Source organism: Xenopus laevis, chromosome 8S (assembly GCF_017654675.1).
Source record: "Xenopus laevis strain J_2021 chromosome 8S, Xenopus_laevis_v10.1, whole genome shotgun sequence".
Taxonomy (NCBI): Eukaryota; Metazoa; Chordata; class Amphibia; order Anura; family Pipidae; genus Xenopus; species Xenopus laevis.
Window position 1 is genome coordinate 89,477,661 of NC_054386.1, and position 25,183 is coordinate 89,502,843.

The following is a 25,183-nucleotide window of genomic DNA, read 5'->3' on the forward strand; positions in this document are numbered from 1 at the left end:
AAAGAAGAATATTACTTCCCAATAAGGAAATGAAGAGCAATAATGGCTTCCCCAAGTCTGCTGAGAAACAGCTGATGTCGTATCACATGACAAAGTCTTGCAACATATGGAAATTAATGTATTTATTTACCCTTGTCTCATGTTATTTTAGCCAAAGCCCTAGTCTGCCACATTTCTATACACATTTCACTTTTCGCTTTCTTCTGCTTCACATTGATCAGACATGTCCTAGGCCCTATATTATACACACAGGCAACTTTACATCCGATTGGCTCATATTAACACCATTGCTGAGATGAAAAGAAAACCGTAAAAAACAAAAAATCTGATCACTGAGAGAATAGAACCCTGTATGCACCATTGTGCTCAGGGAGCCTTTTCTTCCTTCTCACAACATCTATCTATATTAAAGTACTGGGGTAGGTGTAAATATGCGACACATACAAGACCTTTTAAATCTATTTAACTCATTCTCCATTATTCTTGTCTAATACTTTACTATTTTCCTCCGAAAATTTACACACGTGCACAAACCCCTTTTTAATTTTTCATTACAACTTTCTTCATGGCTCTCTCAAAGCTACTGAGACACACCAATCATCTCTGCACCCTTAAAGATACCAGTAAAACACACATGGCCTGATAAACATATACTTCTAAGAGCATTTTTCCCAAACACCCATATTTGTTGGAGGGGGCAACCATATGCAGGAAATCGCTGCAACAGAAGTCGTAAAAATCTACTCTGTTAAAAATCATTCCACAAAAATGAAGCCAACCATCTGCCCATTATTAACAATTAACTCAGGACTAATAACCCTTAGCAGCCAATAAGCAAAGAGCTCAGATCTGTAAGGTCCAATTGAACAAATGAAAACAATATTCGGATTGGTTGCTGGGAGTTACAAGTCAACCTTTACACTGGTTTTGATAATGTTTGAAATGTTTTTTTCTGCAGAAATTATTTATTTGTTTAGCATGGTTTTTTACCCTCTCTGGTCTTCAGTTCACTATCCTGTTTTTGTTTTAAGGAAATAAAATAACAAATCTATTTTTTGGCAATACTTTCCTTTACGGTAATTGCTTTAAGGTTCAGCAGTATTTTAGACATAATAATTAAGCCATTTAGTTAAACACAGTCAGGCAGAGTTATCCAGGTACATAATGACCCCAGTCTGACCATATACACATTCTGGTATCCTTTCACCTTTTTAGGACTTTTTTTGTACAATAAATTCCTGCACATATACAGGAGAGTTTCATCAATTTCCATGCACCAAGAACGGCCGTCTCCTTTTACACTAGCAGTTCTACACGAGAGCGTTCATGCTATGCCTTTATCTGATAGAGCACGTCACCAGCTCCATTGTCCCTATTGAAAAACCAGTTCTGCCCTTGTGGTCGTCATTCTCAAGGACAGGGACCCAACGTCCTTTCTTCCATTCAGAAATTAGCAGGGAGTGCCCTGTCCAACTAGTGTAGGCCAGATCGAAGAGAAAAGAAAACTGGCTCAAACAAAGCAGAAATATTTCTTCCATCTGCATTTTGAGAGTCTTTTAACGCCCTTGCTGGTCAGTTTTTTCTCCAGGTGTGCCTTGTGTTTAATTGCACCGAGAATGGAAGCATCAAACACCTCTTTAAGGTTCTTTTGCGTCAAAGCAGAACACTCAATGTAGGTCTGAGCCCGGATTTTCTGTGCCACTGCTTGAGCTTGGGACTCACTCACGGGTTTTACATGGGAACGGCTCAGGTTGATCAAGACATTCACATCGTCTCTAAGGTCCGCTTGGGTTCCCACCAGCACAATAGGTGTGTGGGGGCTGTGTGTTCGGATCTCAGGGATCCATTTCTCAGTGACATTCTGGAAGGAACTGGGGTTCACAACGCTGAAACACACCAGGAAAACATCAGTCTCTGAGTAACACAGGGATCGCAGGTGGTCAAAGTCTTCCTAAATAAACAAGAAAAAGAAAAAAAAGTTACTAAATGTGTAATCTATAAATTATTAAAATATGGCACCTTCTACATGGCAATAAAAAGCAATGCCCAAGGTACACAATTTAACAATGGTATCATACATCACAATGTAAAGTAAAACAAATGGAAGGCCTTAATTGCCTAGAATGGCTTGCTAGGATTACACTTAAAATGCTATATTTTTAAAGGGAGAACGTAGGCTAGAGAACAAATGCAATCCAGCAGGGTCACAAAATAGTGTCCAAAGCAATAGTCTGGCGATTTGGTCCAAAAAAAAAAAAAAAACAAATAAAAACCACCACAGTGTATGGCCATATTATTGTGCGTAGATTTTAGAAATGATTTCCTTTTTCTCTGTAATAATGAAACAGTACCTTGTATTTGATTTAAAACAAGATAAAATGAATCCTTACTGGAAGCAGAACCAGACTATTAAATGTTTACATGATTTTCTAGTAGACTTAAAGGGATACTGTCATCGGAAAACATGTTTTTTTCAAAATGCATCAGTTAGTAGTGCTACTCCAACAGAATTCTGCACTGAAATCCATTTCTCAAAAGAGCAAACAGATTTTTTTATATTCAATTTTGAAATCTGACATGGGGCTAGACATTTTGTCAATTTCCCAGCTGCCCCCAGTCATGTGACTAGTGCCTGCTTTCTGGCAGGCTGCTGTTTTTCCTTCTCAATGTAACTGAATGTGTCTCAGTGGGACATGGGTTTTTACTATTGAGTGTTGTTCTTAGATCTACCAGGCAGCTGTTATCTTGTGTTAGGGAGCTGCTATATGGTTACCTTCCCATTGTTCTTTTGTTTGGCTGCTGGGGGGAAAAGGGAGGGGTTGAGATCACTCCAACTTGCAGTAAAGAGTGATTGAAGTTTATCAGAGCACAAGTCACATGATTTGGGGCAGCTGGGAAATTGACAAAATGTCTAGCCCCATGTCAGATTTCAAAATTGAGAAATGGATTTCAGTGCAGAATTCTGCTGGAGCAGCACCATTAACTGATTCATTTAGAAAAATAAATTTTTCCCATGACAGTATCCCTTAAAGGTATGAAGATCCCCAGGTCCCGAGCATTCTGGATAACAGGTTCCATACCTGTATTATTATTGCGAGTACCTGACCTAAGAAGGCTGCGCAAGCAATAGACTCCATATATTCACTTTAAAGAGCACCGGTTGCTCAGTGACTCTTTAATGGAAAGGCTGGAGATCATTTTTCTTGTTTTTTTTGTAACAAAAAAAAAAATTACATACCTGTCCTGCAGTGTCACAAAGCTGGATTCGAACAGGTGCCCCGTCCACCAAAACTTGAACTGAAAGGAACAAAACAAACAAAATTAAAACAAGATCCCAGACACTTGGAATAATTCTAGTGTACAGTATTCTTTGGGAAAAACACAAGAACAGCTGTCCAACCGAACGCTTGGCCCCAACAGCTTAACAACTGCCATACAGTCTCAACTTTAATGTGTACAGTTTAAACAAATTGCTTTCATTTCACGTTTGAGCATTCAGCCAGAAGCATGTAAAAGGTTTCATAAAAAAAAAAAAAAAAAAAAAAAAAAAAAAAACGATACACGTGAAGTTCTGTGCACAACTTATTAAGTGGACCAGGAAAAACACGTTTTTAAAGGCTTTAATGAAGTGTAAAGAACAGTAGAAAAGCTCAAAAAAACAAGCAAACTGTATTTAGGGATGCACTGAATCCACTATTTTGGATTCTGCCGAACCCCCGCGAAAGATTCGGCCAAATACCGAATCCAAATTTGCAAATTATGCAAATTAGGGGAGGGAAAGGAAAATATTTTTAACATCCTTGTTTTGTGACAAAAAGTCATGCGATTTCCGTCCGCCCCTAATTTGCATATGCAAATTAGGATTCTGTTTCAGCCAAATCCTTCTGCCTGTCCTGGCCCTAATTTGCATAATCTGAAAAAGGCAAAATCCTGGATTCGGTGCATTCCTAATTATTTGTATTTTATTATTATTTGCATATTATTGGAATATTATTGGAATGTCCAATACAGGGCATCCATGAAGCTGGTTGGCCAATGAGATCTCATGGTGTCACACTTACAGTCTCATTTATTCCAAGAGCCAAATGACTGGACCGGGGCAATACGATCATCTATGATGAATGTGTCTATGACCAGCTCAAGCCAGAGCAGGAAAATAATGGCTCATCCAGCTAAAGAACGGTTATATACAAAGGTGATGTCACACAGCCAAAGGGTAGTTAGATAAGTGATATTTTGGGAGCTACGTGCAGGAGATGTCTACAAACACTTCCAGTGACTAACATCTGTCTTATCGGGATGGCGTATTTGTACATTGTAACCCCTGACATTTCATGAGATTTGCAATTGACTTTATTATATATGTAAATTGCGTCACTTTAACCATTAGAACCTTAGAGGTCTATATGCTCTGGATGCACAGAAATATTTAGTTAGTTAACAGGTCTTGGAGGAGGATGAAGTGACTAAACACTGTACTATGTTCCAGTACCAATTCCAGCTCACAACGCATTATGTTTTTCTTTTGCACAATTACATAATTATGATGGTGTATTAGAACAAGACGAACACAGCTGACTGTTTATATAATAGTTTTCTAGATACTAAGCATTACATATGCCCAAAGGCCTACAGATTTTACAGTGTATATTGTATTATTTGTCCCAGTTCCATACTAGTTCCTACGGTCAATGGCCCCCAGAAAACGAAGTGTATGAGGATATTTCAACTGTGTAAAGTAGTATTTTTATCTCCACAAAATTTGCCACAACTGCAGTGACCGAGCCAGTAACACTTAAGGTGGCCATACATGGCTAGATCTGCCAAACGAGCAGATCTCCCACTGATATGCCCACCTTGAGGTGGGCAATATTGGGCTGATCCGATCGTGGGCCCTAGGGCCCAACGATTGGATCCTAGCGTTCGCAAACGGGCGGTCGGATCGCATCAACGAACAGATGCGGCCGCGATCCGACGGGATTTTTAATCCCATCTGATCGAGATCTGGCCGACTTTCGGGGAAGCCGCAACTGCCTTGTACAGGTATGGCACCTGTTAACCAGAATGCATGGGACCTGGAGTTTTCTGGATAAGAATCATTCTGTATTTTGGATCACTGTACCTTGAATCTACTAAGAAATCTTTTGAACATCAAACCCAATAGGATTGTTTTACCGCCAATGATAATTATATTTTAGTTTGGATCCAGTACAAGGAATTATTTGCTTATAATACACAAAAGCCATGAATATATTGTAAATTATATCCTTAAAGGTGGCCATAGACGCAAAGATCCGCTTGTTTGGTGATGTTGGATCTTTCCTCGATATGCCATTAACGAGCATGGCTATATTGGGGGTAATCTGATTGTTCGGCCGTATGGCCGAACGATCCGATTACGATGCGCAATGGGCTCCGGCGGGATTGTCCGACCGATCTCCGGACGAAAGATGTCAGCACACTCCACACGATCCGAAAATCGTACGAATCCTTGATTCGTACAATAGGATCTGTGCATCTATGGCCACCTTTAGACATGGCGAGTTCTAATGTCATCAGTTATAAATGGTGAGTTCTGATGTCATTTCTGTCACATGACTCACTGAAACTTGTGTATTATAATAAATAATACACAAGCTTCTAGTGTTTTTATATGGTCATGAAACTCCTCGGTAACTTATAATATCCTTGTATTAACTTTATTCACTATATAAACGGTGACTAATGATGTAATAATTTATAAACAGGGAGTAGTGATGTCATTTTGTCACGACTCACTAAAACTGTGTATTATAATAAATAAAGTACCCCTTGTTTGAAAACATGAGGATATTAGAAGTAACCTTGGAGTACCATGACCAAAGCACTCGTATTGTCATGGAACTCCTCGGTGACTTATAATATACTTTATTTTACAATAGGGGGTACTTTATTCACTATATAATGAATTTTCTGGATAACAGGTTTCTTGATCACTAATCCAATATGTGTACCTTTAAAGATACAGATTACAAAGTGCTTAAACTATAAAAACTGTTGTGTTTTGTCAGACTACAAGATTAGGCTACAAAAGCCATTTCTCTGTTTATTATGCATTACGGAAAGTGTAAGGTAAGCCTAGGTGTGGAGTTAAAGCAATGGGCAAAGCTCCACTCAGTGATACCAGGAGTTCCCAGGTGGGATGAATTTGAAAATTTACCGCTCCTTATATCAGTTTTCCCACCATTGTTGTTTCAACATACACAATCAGGGGAGAATTTCAAAGAAAGGTTATCTGGATAAAAAGGAAGCTTGATGAAAGCAAAGGGGAAAAAAAAAAAAAGTTGTGAAGGTAAAGTTTCCATTATTGATGTATGGCAGCGCACTCCAGACCACATTCAATAGTCACCAACACCGCAGTCGCTTGTTAAAAAGATAAATTTTATTTGAACATTAGGCTAAAAAGCGTCTGAGGTCTGACGCGTTTCGTGTTCACACACTTCCTCAGAGACCTCTGAGGAAGTGTGTGAACACGAAACGCCGTCAGACCTCAGACGCTTTTTAGCCTAATGTTCAAATAAAATTTATCTTTTTAACAAGCGACTGCGGTGTTGGTGACTATTGAATGTGGTCTGGAGTGCGCTGCCATACATCAATAATCGTAACTTGGCGTTTATTTCTTGGCGACCGGACTCGGGCGGCTGCACCCGGGTCACAGCAGAAATCCGGTAAGCTAAATACCAAATTGAAGATTGGGGGATATCAAAGTTGGGGATGGTTTTTCTCTCTCCCCCCTTCCTTAAGTGAGAGGCTCGGGGCATTTGGCACCTGAGCCAGTTTAACTGAATGGTGAGAAAAATTTGAAGTTTATAAACACTATCGAATAAGCTTATACCGGATTTCACAACTCTCTGCATGAGTGTGAAATAAATTAATTAGCATTAAGGTAGTTTCCAGCCATGAAAGGATTATCTGCGGGCTGAATGGAATCGGATGCATGAGAAAGCCAAACGAAATCCCCGGCATCAAAAATAAATAAGAAAAGGTAAATCAGGATGAGAAACCTCCAGCTGAGCCAAACAGAGAGCGGGAAAGTGTGAAACCAGTGGGGGGAAAATAACAGAATCTACTGTAAGACATGTAAATTGGCCTCGAGATCTGAACAATGGGCTAGCAATAAGAATAAGAATGGGACCCCTTTCAAACTCAATTGACAAGTATCCTCTGTCTCAGAACAATGTGTATTATGAAGCATGACCTCCAGATACAAAATCAAGGGAGGGGAAAGGCTTGTTAACTGTCCTCTGCAGTTTTAGGTGTAAAGCAATAAATTCATTGTTTTTGCTATTAGTGTATTTTTTTTTTTTTACTACTGGGCACAGGTAAATGCAGCAATCAAGCAGGACTACAACTCCATCATAAAGGCCTGAGGATACTTCTGCCCCCATAGTGAGTTGCTACAGGATAAGTACCACACACTTGTCTGCAGCTTTAAAGGACCAGTAACATCAAAAAGAATTTAAATTTGAAATTTCTTACCAAAACTCTGCTTCTCTGTGACGATCCATTGTGCATCGCTCGATTTTTCCTACCTGGCTATTTCCTCTAAGGAAGGCAGGGAGGAGAAGTAGAGCGCCGCACGATGGATCACCCGATCGCTTTCTGAAGAGGAGCACAAGCGGAGTAGTCAGTAGCTTATGTCTTAATAAAGACTTTTCAATTTTAAAGTTTAAATTTGTCTTTTTTTTTTCTTCGAGGTATACTAGCGAACTTTTAAATACATTTTTTGATGTTACTGTTCCTTAAAGGTGGCCATACATGCTACAATTACCATCTTTCCCATGACCATTGGTCTTATGAAAGATCTTTCGTCCACTCTACTCACGCTAAGAGCTGAATCGTCAGATATGCAGGTAAACACAAAAAAAAATATTTTTAGCTCTGATGATTCAGCATTAATGTTATGATGTTTGGGAACCTTCAAAGGTCCTGCCCGATAGAAGTTGACCCTAATTTCAAAGGCATCTGAGCCAGGATATTAAACAAGAAAGAAACCCATATGGTGAATTTGGGCCCAAAGCTCTACCCTATATAACATATATTGCATCAGGGCACTTATGTACAAGCTGCTTACATGGGCCCCATTCTGTGGTACATCAATGTATACATTTCAAGGTGCAATGTCTCATGCATGCTCCTAAATGCAATCAAATAGGGTTTCTTCCTAGTAATTGTTCCCGAGCACAATCCATAGCCAGAACACTACACAGTAGTGTCAATAGTACAATGGAAGGGTGAGGCACTGTCACTTCTCAGGCTGCAATGCTGGGAAAAAAAAAAAAAATCTATTCATTAAAGTGAAGAGCTGATAGGACATATTGGAACCTGTTTAACCGGAAGGTCTCTCCCTAACCGATACTTGTAAGGCTGTGAACTCAGGGCAAATGTGGAGTGCTTGCTGTTTCTACGTTCTAAATGATTTCTGGTTTCCAGTAAGAGGTGCTTGGAGTGTGTTCACTATTTACAAGAGGACAGTGTACCATCAGAGCCTATAGCACCCACCAACAGCCAAAAAAGCTGAATGCCCATCGGCTGGCAAGTTGCAAGTGGTAAAACTGAAGACTGGATTTTAGTGTTGCGCAATTGCTCTACAATACTCCATCACTCTTTCTACCTACAGTTGCTGCTCTCTGGGGCCCAAAGTGGCCCTGTTTGCACACCATCACAAAATCAGCTATTATATTTAGAATAGAGGAGAACCCAGACCCATTTTTTGCAGTGTAACCATTAGGGATGCACCGAATCCAGGATTCGGCTCGGGATTCCGCCTTTTTCAGCAGGATTCGGCCGTAACCGTATCCTAATTTGCATATGCAAATTAGGGGCTGTAGGGAAATTGCGTGACTTTTTGCCACAAAACAAGTAAAGAGTTTTCCCCTTCCCACTAGTAATTTGCATATGCAAATTAGGAGTCAGATTTGGCCGAATCTTTTGCAAAGGCTTCGGGGGTTCGGCCGAATCCAAAATAATGGATTCGGTACATCCCTAGTAACCATAACGTTTTATATAGTAAGGAATACAATAAATATACTGTAACACACATTCCAGGAATGCACCAAAGTTTAAGTATGGTCAATCCCAGCTGGCAGTCACATGGTTACATTTCCCAGAAGACACTCTTGTCACATTCTGGTGGATATAATTAAGTCAATGAGATAGAACTTTTGACAAAGTTACATTCCTACGTGGCAGGTTAGAAAAATCAAGTTGTTGGGCTGAAACAGGTTCGTCAATATACTGTAGAGAGTTATTGCTGAGAAACGACATTCTTCCACTCTCCACAAAAACCTAAATATAAAAGACACACAGCAATACACGGAAGACACTTAGTTATAAACCAAAATGGCAATTACTAAGGAGACATACTGGCTGCCATTTGCTACTACCAACCTATATCAGGGATACAATTAAGATAGTGGGCCTAAAGAAGAATGCAAAAAAAGATCCTATAAAGCCTTTATGTAAAATAAGTGGAGCAACTCCAGGAGCTTCTCCACTGGGAGCCTTAGTGCACAGCCCCCCATGGACTAAAGGTGGCCATACACGGGCCGATAAACAGACCGAGTTGGCATCTTATTGGCCCATGTTTGGGGCCCCCCAGATCCCAGGGGCCGAAAGTCTGCCAGATCTCGATCGGATGGGACTACAAATCCCGTCAGATCGCGGCCGCATCTGTTCGTTGAAGTCAGGAGATGGTGGCCAGACACTTCCACCAACCCCAAAATATCAGCCTCGTCATGAGCCCTGTTCATTTGTAGGAATATAGAGCCCCATTTGCCATACACTTCCACCAACCCCAAAATATCACCCTTCGCATGAGCCGTTTTTGTAAGAACATAAAGCCCCATTGGCCAGACACTTCCACCAACCCCAAAATATCAGCCTTAGCCTTGTTTGTAAGAACACAAGAGTTACCCAATACTTCCAAGGAAAGGATTCCTCAACAGCCTCAAAGTGGTTGACATTACAGGTTTGCCAACAAAATCTCCCTGCCCAGCCTTAATCAGGAAATGACCAGTCTCTTCACATACACATCTGATGCCCGGTTAACTCAATATCTTTAGTTAAAGCCACATTCACTTCTATACATGTACAGATTCATATATCATGGGAGCACCCATCTACAGAAAAAAAATACATCTCAACCCAAAGCTGGCAATAACTTCCAGAGTTACCAGTTTGCTGGACAAAGAAACTATCCATGTGTTGACTATGACAATAATAGCCTAATTATGTTTCTAAGCAGAACTATAGACAAATATTATAAGTAGGTGATGTTAACTTCACTGGGCAGAAACTGGTACATCCAATGTTCAAAACCATGGGAAGCAGTTCCTGCAAATTAAGAGATCGCTGGAAACTATGCCACCCCATATATACCCTTCAAACAACTTTCTAAATGCTTTATTATGGGACTAGGGTTGCCACCTGGCCGGGATTTTACTGGCCTGTAAAAATGATGGTTGATCTCAATGTTATTAATAGGGGAAAAAGATAAATATATAGGGAAGGCTGGTATTTTTCTTTTCCAGAAAAGTTGGCAACCCTATATAGGACATGTGTCGCAAATGGATTCTCCTGTGTGTCACGGTGTCGCTTTAAACCCAAATAATATCGGAATTAAAAAAAATTAGTATCTTATTGTAATAACAGAAAACGAATGACCATTACAGGGCAGTTGTGAGGACACTTACCAGAAAAAGTATCCAGGGCGGTTGGCTGATATTCAGTAGGGTAACCATTTATAGTGTAGCTGATCACCAGGCTAGTCTTGCCCACTGCTCCATCACCCACCAGGACACATTTGATGCCCAGCTCCTGGCTGTTGGGCCTTGAGTTCTGTTTGCAAAGGAGTTCGGAGATTTGAGGACTCAGTCTCTTCTGATCAGTACAGTCCAGCATCACTTGAGGTGGCATTTTGTAGCTGCCCAGTAGCCTCCACCAATCCAAAGTAAATCCAAGTAGGAATCCAAATTGCAGATAATGTCCCAGCCACCTAAACGTGCAAAAGGCTTCACTCTGGGAGAATCACATTATTCATGACCCTGCAGGAAATCCTAATTGTAAATCTCACTAGTCTGACACTCAGGACAGGTGTGACAGTCTTCCAGTTAATTCCCTGTCTGGTGTGAACCTCTGAGACAACCCTACTTATATCCTCCCTCTCAGCATGTAATTGTAATTGGATCCGGCCCAGCCAACACACAGCCACAGTATCTGCCTGAATTTACATATCCTCTCTCTGTGTCTAAATGCAGCACTTCCATGGAACCAGTACAGATTATTTGTGTATGTATCTATTATTAATTTGAAATTATGTTTAGAAGATTGTTATGATTATAATTGTTATTATTATTTCGGAGGTTAATTTGTAAAAATGTCTCTTACACAAGACAAATGATTGCTTTGCCATCATGAAAAAACTTGTCGATATAGTCTAAAGAACCTATGTCAATGACTAAGTGTGTATATTGATATATATATCTAAATGTATATATATATATATATATATATATATATACACAAGACCGCCATCGGAAATCGCAGGGCCCCATACGACAAAATTTCCTGGCCCCCTGGGCTGCGCCCACTGCAAGCCACACCTACAGGTCCTCCCTCCCCACCCCACAGGTCCGCCCCCCATCACACAGTAAAAAAACAAAAAAAAATATTGGTGGCTAAGGTTCCCACATGTTAATAAAAAAATAAAGATATTGGTGGTCAGGGCCCCCCCATTAAAAAATATTGGTGGCTAGGACCCCACATGAGAAAAAATTGGTGGCCAAAATTTTTAATGGGAGGTTTGAGAGTCACTTTGTATAAATGTTGCTATATTCTGCAATGTAGCAGAAACCAGCTTAAGAGACATCTTAACAGACCTGCAGAGAAGCATGTGGGAAATGAAAACTTGGCTGCTGCTACATTGTTTCAATAGTCAGAACCAGCAGTGAATGTCGCAAAAAGCAAGAGAGAGGCACATACTGCTTTCATTTGTATATTGCAATTTTGCTATAAATGTACTTTTAAGGATTTAGTACAGGTATGGAACCTGTTATCCAGAATGCTAGGGACCTGGGATTTTCTGGATAAGGAATCTTTCCGTAATTTGGATCTTCATACCTTAATTTTACTAGAAAATTATGTAAACATTAAATAAACCCAATAGGTTGGTTCTGCTTCCAATAAGGATTCATTATATATCTTAGATTGGATCAAGTACAAAGAAATCATTTTTTAAAATTTGGATTATTTGGATAAGTCTATGGGAGACGGCCTTCCGTAATTTGGAGCATTCTGGATAATGGGATCCAGATAACGGATCCCATACCTGTAGTAATTAGATGTTTCATATGTATTCCTTGGTTTGCTCTATGCTGATGGTATACTTGTATACCCTTTTATATATCCCCAGCAATACCAGTGCCCCAGAAAATGGCTGGTGAAACTGTCTCTATATATCCACTGCTAATCAGCCATATGCAAATGGTAAATGTTACTGAAAAGCACCCCATGCCCATAAGCTCTTTTGGGTGGGGTCCTCTTCACCTCCTGAATTGTTTATTGGTTACTTTGTATGTAATTCTGTATGTTTAATTGATATACCCATGTATTAAGCAGTGCTGCAAAATATGTTGGTGCTTTATAAATACATCTTAAAAAAAGTAATAATATAAAAACATGGCAGTTTTTACATTTTGATTTGATCACTGGATGGCATTTTACATTTGTGGTTGAGATCACAACAATCATGGCTGCTTCTACTGATATGAATGAGCAGAAATATGCAGCTACTTGTTTCTCTTGTGCAGAATACCCTATGTTATTATGTTTATTGAACATCTCCCAAAACATAAAGTGAGCCCTGTTTATGAATAGAGTATGTTTCCCCAATAAAGGGCAGGTCTGTCTCACTTCATTTGCATTCCGTTTGGCACAAATGATGGTTTCACTTGCACTATTTTCACTCCATGGACTTCAAGCTGCAGGAGAGCCAACTCCCTCCATTTAAATGTGGTTCATGCAGCACAAGTTTCATTTCAAACAAAAGGGCTTTCATGGTAATCCTAGGTGGGTGTCTTCTGCTTAACCCCCGATGTTGCTTTTACTAATGAAGCAAACCCTGGGGTGACCCAGTTAGAGTTCTGCATTAAAGCTGAATATTAATCAGCACCACCACAAGCCCTCTCTACGCCTGTCTACTGTCTCCATTATTACTTATTATATATATAAAATGTATCTTGCCTGAATATTCTCCCTTGGCACAAAATAAGATTACCCCTTAAAGTCTCATAGAGTAGAGCAATATGGTTTCCACCATGCATATGTATAAATGACAAATGATCTATCATTCATTATGTGTAATAACAATGGATGGATAATCATAAAAAATAAATACAAACCCATCAGCAAGTAGAGCCACACTGTGAACTAAGCGGCCTCGCCCCCAGCTCTGTTGAACTAAAACTCCCAGCATTCCCACACAGCCAAACAACATTGACGATTATTATTATGCAGGGACTAGAGATATTGGGGCAGGTTCACTAAAGGGTCATTGCTAGCGAAAATTCGCCAGAATTCCAATCCGCAGGGACATCGCCAATTCATAGCCGTAAAGGACAATTCACTAGTGAAAGAGACCGTCGCTAGCGTTCATTTGCACTCGCGACTTATTGCTCTGGCTAATGGTCAAATTCACTAAAGTGCGGATTTTACTGAACGTCACCTCTTTATCTAGAGTCTCCATCGCCACCTGAGACCAGGTGAACTGATAAAACAAAGCTACATCCTCCTCAATCTTATATCAGGGACATCATATCCTGTATGCCAAAAAGTCATAAAAAAAAAAAACCCTGACGACTGCCTTCAAGAGTCCAAACTATTAAATATTTTTGTGTGAACTTTTTTTTGAACACATTTGAGGGGCATGCCACATATATATTTTAGGGTGGGCTCATGTGTAGGGCATTAAAGGAGCTTTTATGTCTTTATTTAGCTTCCTTGGACATTTGTAATAATAAGTGTCCACTTTAAGCATTTGCACCAACATCTCTAAAAAAGACATATATATATATATATATATATATATATATATATATATATATATATATATATATATATATATATATATATATGTGTCCTATATATACCCACCCTATTCAAACTGACCAAAGTGTAAGACTGCTAGCAAAGTTTCACTAGGCACAAACGAACGCTAGCGAATCTTCGTTATGAAATATTTGCACTGACGAAGTTTCGCTAGTGAAAAGTCGCCAGCATTCATCAGCTGAGACGTAACTTTGCATTTTAGTGAATTGGGGGGGGCCTGGGGCCCACCGGGGCTGCTGTCCCAGGGCCCCCCTCCTGCATCACCAGCAATGTTTTTGCCTCTTCTTCCTGACAAAAAGAGGTTGCAGCAGGAAGAAGCCTATTTATTTGTGGTTCTGGGTACAGATCTGGGCCGGCGGGGCCCACAAGAGCCAGGGGCCCACTGGGTTTTTTCCCTGTGTCCCGCCGGCCCAGTCCGACCCTGGTAGTGGTACCAATTTTGTGCCTGGCAAAATGGTGTGAAGTGTGACGAAGCGTCGCTGGCGAGAATTCACACTTTTGTGAATTTGCCCCATAAACTTTACAACTTGGGGTATAAGTAAATCATTAAAGAACAAATTGGCCCAAGGAGCAGGAGGTTGAGATGACTGAGCTCCTATCTGCCATTCACATAAATGAGAGTGACTGTGAGAACCTGTAATGACTGCCCATAAAACCACCTAAATTTTAGCTTCCCTCACAAAAGAGAAGCCCAGCCCTGCAATGAACCACATCCCCAGGGCATGTTTGCTATTTCCCAAAGGTAACCTTTCTGGGACCACTTGTTGGCCAACGTGAACAGAAAGCAGATAACCACACACATTCAAATCTCACTGTTTAAACCACTTACAGAGGTTTCCAAGGATATTAGTTGCAAATTTCTTGCACAAGTGGTTATGGGGAGGGCACAGAATGTAAACGCCATTGTCACTTCTCTGTACACATTTAGTCTGAGAATGTGAGGTGTGTAGTAACTTGCTGCAGCTGCTTCTCATCTCACTGCGAGTGATGTTAGGGTTCCTTCTGGCACTCACACATGCAGCAGCTCCTTCCAACACTCCTGCAGTTCTTTGAATAATCTCACTCTTGAGAAATTGCACCAAACTGAGTTGATTGCCCAAAGTGGAACAATGACCCGCACGGGCATGTGTTTGTAGCCTTGGGCAAACCCCGACTGGCATAAAGTTGCAGTTGGATCAGTGCAATCTGAGTAGTTTGGCTCACAATGTATAATATTCACTGGACTGAGGGTGAAATGGTCAAACATCCTGCCCAGGGAATAACAGGCATATTTTGTTATTGTTTTGCAAGTTTCAATAATAGACATTGGGGCTCCGGGGAAAGATTATGCCACTTTAGTTAAGTTTTTTTTTATCATATGTCATACCAGGAAACCTATAAAAACCCCACTTCTATCAGTGTCCATGATCACTTTTCCATTTATGTGTTATCAACAAACTTTTCTTTTAAAGCAACCTCAACACCTTTGACTCTTAAGGGGTCTGGTAAAAACACCAGCTGTTGAGTCAGTCCTCTTTACTAGGCATGGAAAATAATGAACTATTTTGAATTCCAATCATGTTTGTGTCTCTTTCATACCCAATATATGAATATTTATGAATGGTATGTGCAGAACTAGGCATGCCCATCAAAATGGCATGATAAACTTGGCTGTAGCAAGTAATGCCAGTCAGCATCAAGGGCAAATAAGATCTTGAGCTGTATTAAAAGGGGCATAGAGTCACGGGGGGAGGGGGTCATTCTTCCACTGTATAGAGCACTGGTAAGGCCCCATCTAGAATATGCCGTACAGTTTTGGTCTCCATCACTCAAACAGGACATTATTGTATTAGAGAGGGTACAGAGAAGGGCAACTAAGCTGGTAAAAGGTATGGAAAATCTTAGCTATGAGGAAAGACTGGCCAAATTGGGGATGTTCACGCTGGAGAAGAGGTGCTTAAGGGGTGATATGATAACTATATATAAATATATAAGGGGATCATATAATAATCTCTCTAATGCTTTATTTACCAGTAGGTCTTTCCAGCTGACACAAGGTCACCCATTCCGATTAGAAGAAAAGAGGTTCCGCCTAAATATTGGGAAGGGGTTTGTTACAGTGAGAGCTGTGAAGATGTGGAATTCTCTCCCTGAATCAGTGGTACAGGCTGATACATTAGATAGCTTTAAGAAGGGGTTGGATGGTGTTTAGCAAGTGAGGGAATACAGGGTTATGGGAGATAGCTCATAGTACAAGTTGATCCAGGGACTGGTCCCATTGCCATTTTGGAGTCAGGAAGGATTTCTTTCCCCCTCTGAGGCAAATTGGAGAGGCTTCAGATGGGGTTTTTTGCCTTCCTCTGGATCAACTGGCAGTTAGGCAGGTAAAAAAAGTTAAAAGGTTGAACTTGATGTCTTTTTTTTAACCTAACTTACTATGTTACTAACATACATATACCTACTTTTTCTAGTGCTGTGTGCTGATTTGTGCCTACAAAGTGTGCTCTGGTACCTCCCACCAAGAACAGGGCTCCTTTTATGTGCTGCGCCTATAAGCGCTTGATCTTGTGCCCATGTGCCAGCCACTGTTGTAATGGAATTCTGGGAAAGAATTTTGCATTGTGCAAACAAAATGGGGGCAAATGATGGAATTCTCCTGCACTTTATTGTGCAAATAATCTCTGTATAAAATAATATTGAAGTGGGACAAGTTTTTGAATAAGAGCTTTCTAGCCTCAGTGCTTCCTATATCTCCTCTTCCACCCCTCTTTCAGTTTTTACACGCTTGCCTTAATAGTGAAATGTAAAAACGACTTCCTCTGAAGCCTAATTTCCACATTTTAGCTATTAAACAGCAAGCACACAGTGAAGGTGCTAATTGTTTATGTTCTTCCTGAAAAACAAAATATTCCTGAAAGAAAGGACACAAATTGGCAGCTGATGTATTTCACGCCTGGATCTGGGGATGGACGTGAAAACCCTCACCTCAGGCAAGGGAAAAAGAAAAGGACTCGGTGTGTGTTCCTTATACACGCTATTTGCATGCTGAATTTGTGTATAACAGCACCACCAGGTTTGGCTACAGTTCCTGCCCGCACATTGTTTGTGGGGTGGACATATTAGACAAAGAGCTGAATTGCAGGATATCTAATCAACTGTCCCACTGGATTATTGGACTCTACTGAATTTATCTGTAATATCTGGGTAGACTATCTGCTCTTAAATGGCCATAATCCTTATTTTTTCCAGATTTTTTCATCCGATTTTCACGAATTTCATGATTTTTTTGGAATTTTCACCCGAAAACGTTGAAGTATTGCACGAAACCAAGCGCACATCAAAAAATCATTGGAACTTCTCCCATTGCAACCTCGACAGGTCTGAGATGCAGGATTTTCAGATTCTGACTTTTCCACACTCAGGGTTTAATGAATTCATGATTTTTTAAAAGTCTGATTTTATAACAAAAATCAAAAATGTTTCCTGATTTTTGCATTCGTAGTTTAGCAAATAACCCCCTTAGTATGTTATAGAATGGCTAATTCTTAGCAACTTTTCATATGGTTTTCATTATTTTGTTATAGTTTGTTTTTAATGAATTCCCTTTTTCTTCTGACTCCTTCCAGCTTTGAAATGGGGTCACTGACCCTATCTAAAAAAAAAAGTGCTCTGTAAGGCTACAAATGCATTGTTGCTTTTTATTACTCCCCTTTCTATTCTGGCCCTCTACTGAATATTTGATATTCCAGTCTCTTATTGAAATCAGATGGGACCCTAGCAACAAGACTGCTGAAACTGCAAACTGAAGAGCTGCTGAATAAAAAGCTAAATAACTCAAAAACCACAAATAATGAAAAATGAAAAACAACTGCAAATTGTCTCAAAATATCACTCTCTATATTGAAATGTGAACAAGCCATTTAAAGGGAAAGCAACTGGACAGAATATCAGATTTTTAGTAGTTGTCAAAACACTGTTTACATCAGATTATTTAATTTAAAAAAATTCTCTTCAGTATAGACATTCCTTCTGTCAGTTTGCTTTATGCATGCTCAAATACTACTGTATGGTCACTTCTGGCACTTCTGTAATGGCCAATGGCCTACCAAATGGACCTGTGCCAAGATCACATTAGTTACATAATACACATGGATATCCCTTATTTTATGTGGCCGAATAGTAACACCAAAAAATGAAAGTGTTTTAAAGGAGAAGGAAAGTCAAAAACGATATTATGCTCCAAGTATTGCCAATGATAAATATGTATCTGTGCCAGTATCCTTTCCCTCCTTAGTTTTGACATAAATATTTTAGCAGCAATCGATGTAAAAATAAGTTTAAACATGTATAAAATCACATACCCTGTCTGCTGTCCAGAAATCGCTCAGAATAGGGCATGCGCATGCGCAGAATGGATCTCCAGTGCCCTGTGCATGCGCAGATTAAACTTCAAGGTTCCGTGTTCAGTGCTGAAGTTTTAATCACGTGATCCATGCTGACGTCATCGCTGACCTCTCTAATCCTGCCCCATTCTCTAAGCAGCCAATAGCGCTCCTGCTTACACGTTGATTCCGTGTTGGCAAGCAGATGCGTCTCAGATGCGTCTCAGGTGACGTCAAGGGAGCGCATGCACAATGACGATCAAACGCAGGGCGGAAATGACGCGACAAGTTTAAAATGGCGGCGCCAAACTATGCCAAGCGCCGCATCTTCAAGATGATTGTGCGCGGAAACAGCAGCAACATCGGACTTTACAATATAGCGTTTCAGGAGGGGGCATATTGAGGAACCAAATGAAGTAGGAATAATTTTTTTACTTTCCTTCTCCTTTAAAGTAATGAAAATATCATGTAGTGTTGCCCTGCACTGGTAAAACTGATGTGTTTGCTTCAGAAACTCTACTATAGTTCATATAAACAAGTTGCAATAGTGGAAATTGAAAAAAAGTCTATATGGCACAGATTAAATTGTTGATAACAGATAACACCATTATGCTCTACAGAGCTTATCTGCTGTGTAACCTGAGCCTTTTCTCCTTTGAATGGCTGCCCCCATTGCTACACATCAGTTTATTTATATAAACAATAGTAGAGTTTCTGAAGCAAAAACACCAGTTTTAGGGCTATTCCACACGGGGAGATAGCCACGCGTTTGCGGTCGCAGCGACAAAGCGCCGCGCCAGTCGCCGCGACCGGCGCAGGCGACAGTTTTGTATGGGCGCCTATGTAAAAACGCCTGTGCTAACCACACGAGGCGATGCGCTTTTCAACAGTCGCCTGAAAATGCCTCGCCAGGCTTTTTCAGGCGACTGTTGAAAAGCGCATCGCCTCGTGTGGTTAGCACAGGCGTTTTTACATAGGCGCCCATACAAAACTGTTGCCTGCGCCGGTCGCGGCGACTGGCGCGGCGCTTTGTCGCCGCGACCGCAAACGCGTGGCTATCTCCCCGTGTGGACTAGCCCTTACCAGTGCAGGGCAACACTGCATTATATTTTTATTACCTTTAAACACTTTAATTTTTTGATGTTCCTGTTCCACCAGATATCCAATCACCCAATGTCACTCAACAGGCCTGTCTATTTGGAAAGTAACAAGCCGGTGCTTAGCTTCCATTGAAACACAGAAATAGTGAATATCAGTTTTTTTCCCGCAAAGCAAATTTTAAGGAAAATGTAATAAAGAGTAAAAACCGGAGCGGATTTGATCGGATTTTGTAGAAAATATTGAGATAAATTCAGACTTTGATAAATAACCCCCTTAAAGTTAACTCTAACGTGAACAACCCCTTTTTCTTAAATGCTAATTTGCTTTACACCAACTATTCGCCATCTTGAAAACGCAGGTGTGATTGGGGCTCACTAGTCCAGGACTTTTTTAGAAGGCATTTTTTATGAATGGGTGAAACCTCTCTTCCCTCTTTTTGATACACATGTTTGGCATCGGTGTATTTCAGATAAGAATAAGGAGTATTGTTTGCTACTGACAGAAAAATATTACCTGGTTGTACATTGTCACATTAAATCTACATAGGGACTGAGTGAAAGCTATTGTGCCTTTGTTCACTGTATTTAATGGAATCTATTACAAGCTGTTATCTGTCTGGATAATTTCTTATCTGGCTAAATGAATCCCCATTATTGTTTACACTGAAACCCTTACTACTGATTGAAAGATATAATGGAATGACTCCTTTATCTGTTAACGAGTGAGAGTTGCACAGGGCGTCTCCATAGGGATACTGAGCACTGACGGAACTGGCTTCTCGTATCCTCACAGACATTATACTGCGGGACAATGGAAAATTAGGTTATTGGTGTCTCTACTGGTTTATCTGCACTTCTCATTCAGAGCAGCAGGCCCAAATACAGAAAGCAATAGAAAAATGGTTAATACATGTGTATAGTATTCATTCAGCCCATGAGCACTGTACAGGTCAGCCTGTGTATAAAGGTTTTTATCGGACACACAAATTAAATTACCTCCTCAAAACTCAGACATCAATGGACATGATCTTCTGCTGTGGCACAGAGGAGAGTGTTTTTGTGCAATAATCACCAGCATGCGATATACTCAACAATGATTTCTGGGATTTCCAGTTAAAATCGTGCTTTGCATTTTGTCACACGATATTCTTTGACTTTAGTAACACAAATGTACCACAACACAGAGCTGCTTAAAGGTGGCCATAGACATAACAAGAAAGATCATTCATTTCAATACACACCTGTAGAGCTGAACTGTCAGATATACAGGTAGAAACAATAGAATTTTACCTGTATCCAGGGCTGCCATCAGGGGGGGACAAGTGTCCCGGGCCCGGGCCTGAAGGGGGGACCGTCAGTGCTGCATTTTTGAAAGAGCCGGGCCCCCCTTACGAGCGCAGGTTGCCGAATGCGGAAGTCCCGAACAGCCAAAGTCCCAAAGCAGCGAAAAGATCCGAAGTCACGAAAACAACCAAAATTAAAGTCCTGAAGTCCTAAAGTCCAAATTCGGAAATGCAAAGCGATTTGTTTGCCACCCCGCCGGCGATTTGTATTCTTGCCAGCGGGAAGGCATTTCAGGGAGATTAGTCGTCCGAAGAAGAGAAGATTTGTCGCTGGGCGACTAATCTCCCCGTCTGACACTACCCTTTGTGTCAGTCCACACGAGCAGATTCGGGGAGCTTAGTCACCCCAGCGACATCGCCTCTTCTTCGGGGTGAAAATCTCCCCGAACTGCCTTTCCCCTGCCCTTCGCCGGCTAAAATGAAAATCATCTGAGGCAATGCACACGCGGCACTTCGTTTTCCGAAGTCGCCCGAAGTTTCCTCGTGAGGCAGGAGATTGTCGCCCCGAAGAAGAGGTGATTTGTCGCTAGGGTGACTAATCTGCTCGTGTGGACTGACCCTTATTTAACTTTAGAATTTTTTTTCTTATAGGTTTAATGACTGAGATACTGTACTAAACTCGGAGAGTGCACAGTGCAAGATAAATGCTTCCTTATCTGCAATTGTATTGTCTGAAGCACCCAGGCAAGTGCTACTAGAATTAAATGAGAGTAGGGGGAGATAAGCCAGTCAACGAGGGCAAGTTTATATAGAGCTCATTAGGTCAGTTAGAGACCGAAGAAAGCCCATGGCAGACAGTGGCAGGCTCCACAGAGCTGCTGGACCTGGACTGAGCTACAAATATAAATACAAAATATCATTCCTGCAACAAAGAATAAAAAAATCAAGAAAATTAAAAAAGCCAACATGTATTATAGAGATTAATAATGATGTTATGTACAAAGTAAATTGAGTGGGTGTCTGGTTCTTCACATGGCACCCATGTTTGCAGGCATCTTCGATGCAAGTGAATAGTGGTGGTTTTAAACCTTTTGATGTCGGCCCCCAGAGCTACTAACCTTTGTGTGGAGGAACCACTCAGACTTGTTCTGTGTGTCATTGCTCAAAGAGGGCTTGATCATACCTACTGGGGAGAAGCAAACAAAACACTGAGAATTGCCTTTGGTCACTATTGACTTCGACTGTAAGCACAAACAGATGATCCGGAGCATTTTCAGGCAACAAGTGAGGTCCAGGGCCACTCGCTGCTCTTTCCATTGCAATCTATAATGGGACACAACTGTAGGCAAATCCCTGTGGTTTGATCCCCACTACTCAATAGCGGCAAACAAAATATGACAATAACTTAAATTATACATAAATACAGACACAAAGTAGTGTCTTTGTCATGGAAAAAACAATATCAACTCATCAGCTTTCAATGCAAGTGCCCCAATAGGTGTGCGCCCTGGAGACATTCCTTTGCACACACATTTGGTAGATTCATTGATCAGATGAGTGAATATGGAGGAAAGTGGGAGGAAGGTCTCTGTGACATGACTAATGACTTCCCACACACTCTAATATGAGTCACTGCAGGCTGGATTTCCCAAACAGAACACTTAACTTTGATCAATTTGGTTTGCAAGGTGGACCCATTGAAACTATGCACAAACTGATATTCCAATGGCCTTTCTAGTACTCTAAGGCCACATGGGACTGAAAATCAGCCTGCTGAAATAAACAGGCCTAGAATCACCCTTACATTGGCATTAGCCTCCTGTCCTGCCTGAACCCAGAACCACTGTGTCGGCCCAAGTGCAGGCACACATAGTGGATTTTGGGGCCAAAACATGAGAGTTTGCATTCTTGTGCCAAAATACACTGAATTTGCCTGCACCCTGGCTGGTTCAGAATGCAGGCAGGACAAGAGGCTATTTCTCGCATTGCGTATTTCAGCAGGCCAATGTGGCATTAGCCTTAGGGCATATTTACCAGGTGAAAAAGAGCTCAGCACAGTTCACCAGAGGGAAATTTTACAGCTCTACATTCACTTGTATATGTGCTTCAAAGGGTGAAAGTGAGAGTTATTGCCTTAATAAATATTCCCACAAAAATTCCATACAAATGAATAGAAAACTTAAAATTCCCCTCACTCAAACTGTGGCAAGTAGTATTTCACCTTTTTATAAAGCTGCTCCTAAGGAGCCAGTCTACCTGGCATCTGCCAGACTATACACATTACCAGTCTGGGCCTGGAGTAATGTTCAGGAAATATGACTGGAGTAACCCAAACTGCCCAATCAAATTGCTCTATACCAGGAATCCCCAACCTTTTCCACCTGTGAGCCACATTCAAATATAAGAAGGGTTTGGGAGCAACATAAGCATGAAAATAGTTCCCGAGGATGCTAATGATTGCCTATATGTGAACTGGCAGCCTACAAGAGGCTCTGTTTGGCAATACAACTGTTTTTTATTCAACCAAAAGTTTCCTCCAAGCCTGGAATTCAAAAATAAATACCTGCTTTGAAGCCACTGAGAGCAACATCCAAGGGGTTGGGGAGCAACATGTTACTCACGAGCTACTGGTTGGGGATCACTACTCTATAAAGTGCACATTGAATGAATTCTTGAGGCTGCTGCTCACATTCAAAGGACTACTTCATCCAAAAGGTGTTGCTTGGTAAGGCCATGGAAGCATTCTGCTATTGTTCATGATAATTTGACCACTGGAGAGCACTCTTTATAGGAGTCTGTTGATGAATTTAACTCACTGGAGCAGTCATATGCTTTTCCACTAATATGGATAAACAAAGACCCGCAGTTAATAAGGCCTCTTCTCTTTGTATGTGTGCTTAGAGCAGGGGTCCCCAACCTTTTTCACCCGTGAGCAACATTCAGATGTAAAAGGAGTTGGGGAGCAACACAAGCATGAAAATTGTCGTTGGGGTGCCAAATAAGGGCTGTGATTTCCTATGTGGCGGAGGGTCAGTTTGGCAATACACCTGGTTTTTACATAGTAAATACATAATAAAAACTTGCCTTCAAGCAAGTAATTAAAATATAAGCTCTTGCTTTGAGGCCACTGGGAGCAACATCCAAGGGATTGGCGAGCAACATGTTGCTCATGAGCTACTGGTTGGGGATTACTGTCTTAGAGCATGCAAAAATATATATATTTTTATATAATAAATCACAGAATCAAGAAAACTATGTAATTGTTCTCATGTGGAAACCACTTGCCATAACTGTATAACAAGCCCTGTGTCTTTCCTATAAATCACTGACAGTTTGGTGACACCTGCTGGAAAGAGAGAGAACAGTTTAAGGATTTTCGTTACATGTGAATAATAAAGGGATAAAACAGTAAATGTTAATCAACTTAATGACTTTTCATTCCTTTCTTAGATAAACAATCTGTGTTTTTTCCTATAATATTAAGTACATGACATGTAGCCTTTATTATTTATTGCATTACCGGAGTTATGCATGGGAATAATATGATTCCCAAGGTTAAATGTTTTCAAAGAGCAGAACACTGCTGTTACGATGCATGGGAAAATCTATTTTGAATGTGTTTCCAGGCACCTCAGTGTCATACTGCTTGGTGGGAACACATTGTTAATGCCGTTAATATCCTATTACCTTAGTGATACAAAACTAAGGACTTTAGTCATAGACCCATACATCAGATTGTCATATCTTTTGGTGACCAGAGAGCTAAAGGTCCACAAGAAGATTTTCAACCACAACAATCCTTTTAAGCCATATCTGCACAGATGATCACACATTTGGTCAGAAACTGATAGGACTGTATGACAAGTATTAGTGCGTGGCATGAAATATAGCACCACCTGCTGTTTTAAAGCATTGAAGCATACAAGCCCATTACCATCTGAAGATTTCATGAGCGGATAAAGAGGTGATCAGAAAGACAATTTATTTGTTTTAATTCATTTGCCCTTTTATTGAGATTGGAGCTTGACACAATCCTTCAGAGTGAAATTCTGCAGCTGTCTATTCAATTGTAACAGATTTTAGGAATATTATTTTCAGGTGAAATTACCCCGAATCAGCTCAAATTCAGATAGGATTCTACCTGACTCACTGCAGCCATATGGAGCCATGAAGTTGCTATAATTTCTATGTCAGCCATGCCCATCTGAACAGATTAGAGGTTCCCAAACGGAGCAGTTTCTCCCCCTTGCCTGGGGGAAGTGCAAAAGGGTTGGTCCAAAGTGAAGCCTAAAAA

At 40.7% G+C, this 25,183-nt stretch overlaps 2 protein-coding genes across 2 annotated transcripts in view; one reads left to right on the plus strand and one right to left on the minus strand.

The window, feature by feature from the left end:
- Window positions 1–892: 892 nt before the first annotated feature.
- rhov.L (ras homolog family member V L homeolog) lies at window positions 893–11,150 on the minus strand. Its single transcript, NM_001095566.1, is given in 3 exon segments — window positions 893–1,951; window positions 3,239–3,297; window positions 10,734–11,150. Coding segments are annotated over 3 exon segments (708 nt in total). The 5' UTR covers window positions 10,942–11,150; the 3' UTR covers window positions 893–1,510.
- A 60-nt stretch (window positions 11,151–11,210) lies between these two features.
- The window catches only part of vps18.S (VPS18, CORVET/HOPS core subunit S homeolog), a 33,059-nt gene continuing 19,086 nt past the window's right edge, over window positions 11,211–25,183 (plus strand). The window contains exon 1 of the mRNA XM_041574212.1: window positions 11,211–11,328. Within this exon, the coding sequence (XP_041430146.1) occupies window positions 11,292–11,328 (37 nt within the window). The 5' untranslated portion in view covers window positions 11,211–11,291. The remainder of the gene's footprint in view (window positions 11,329–25,183) is intronic.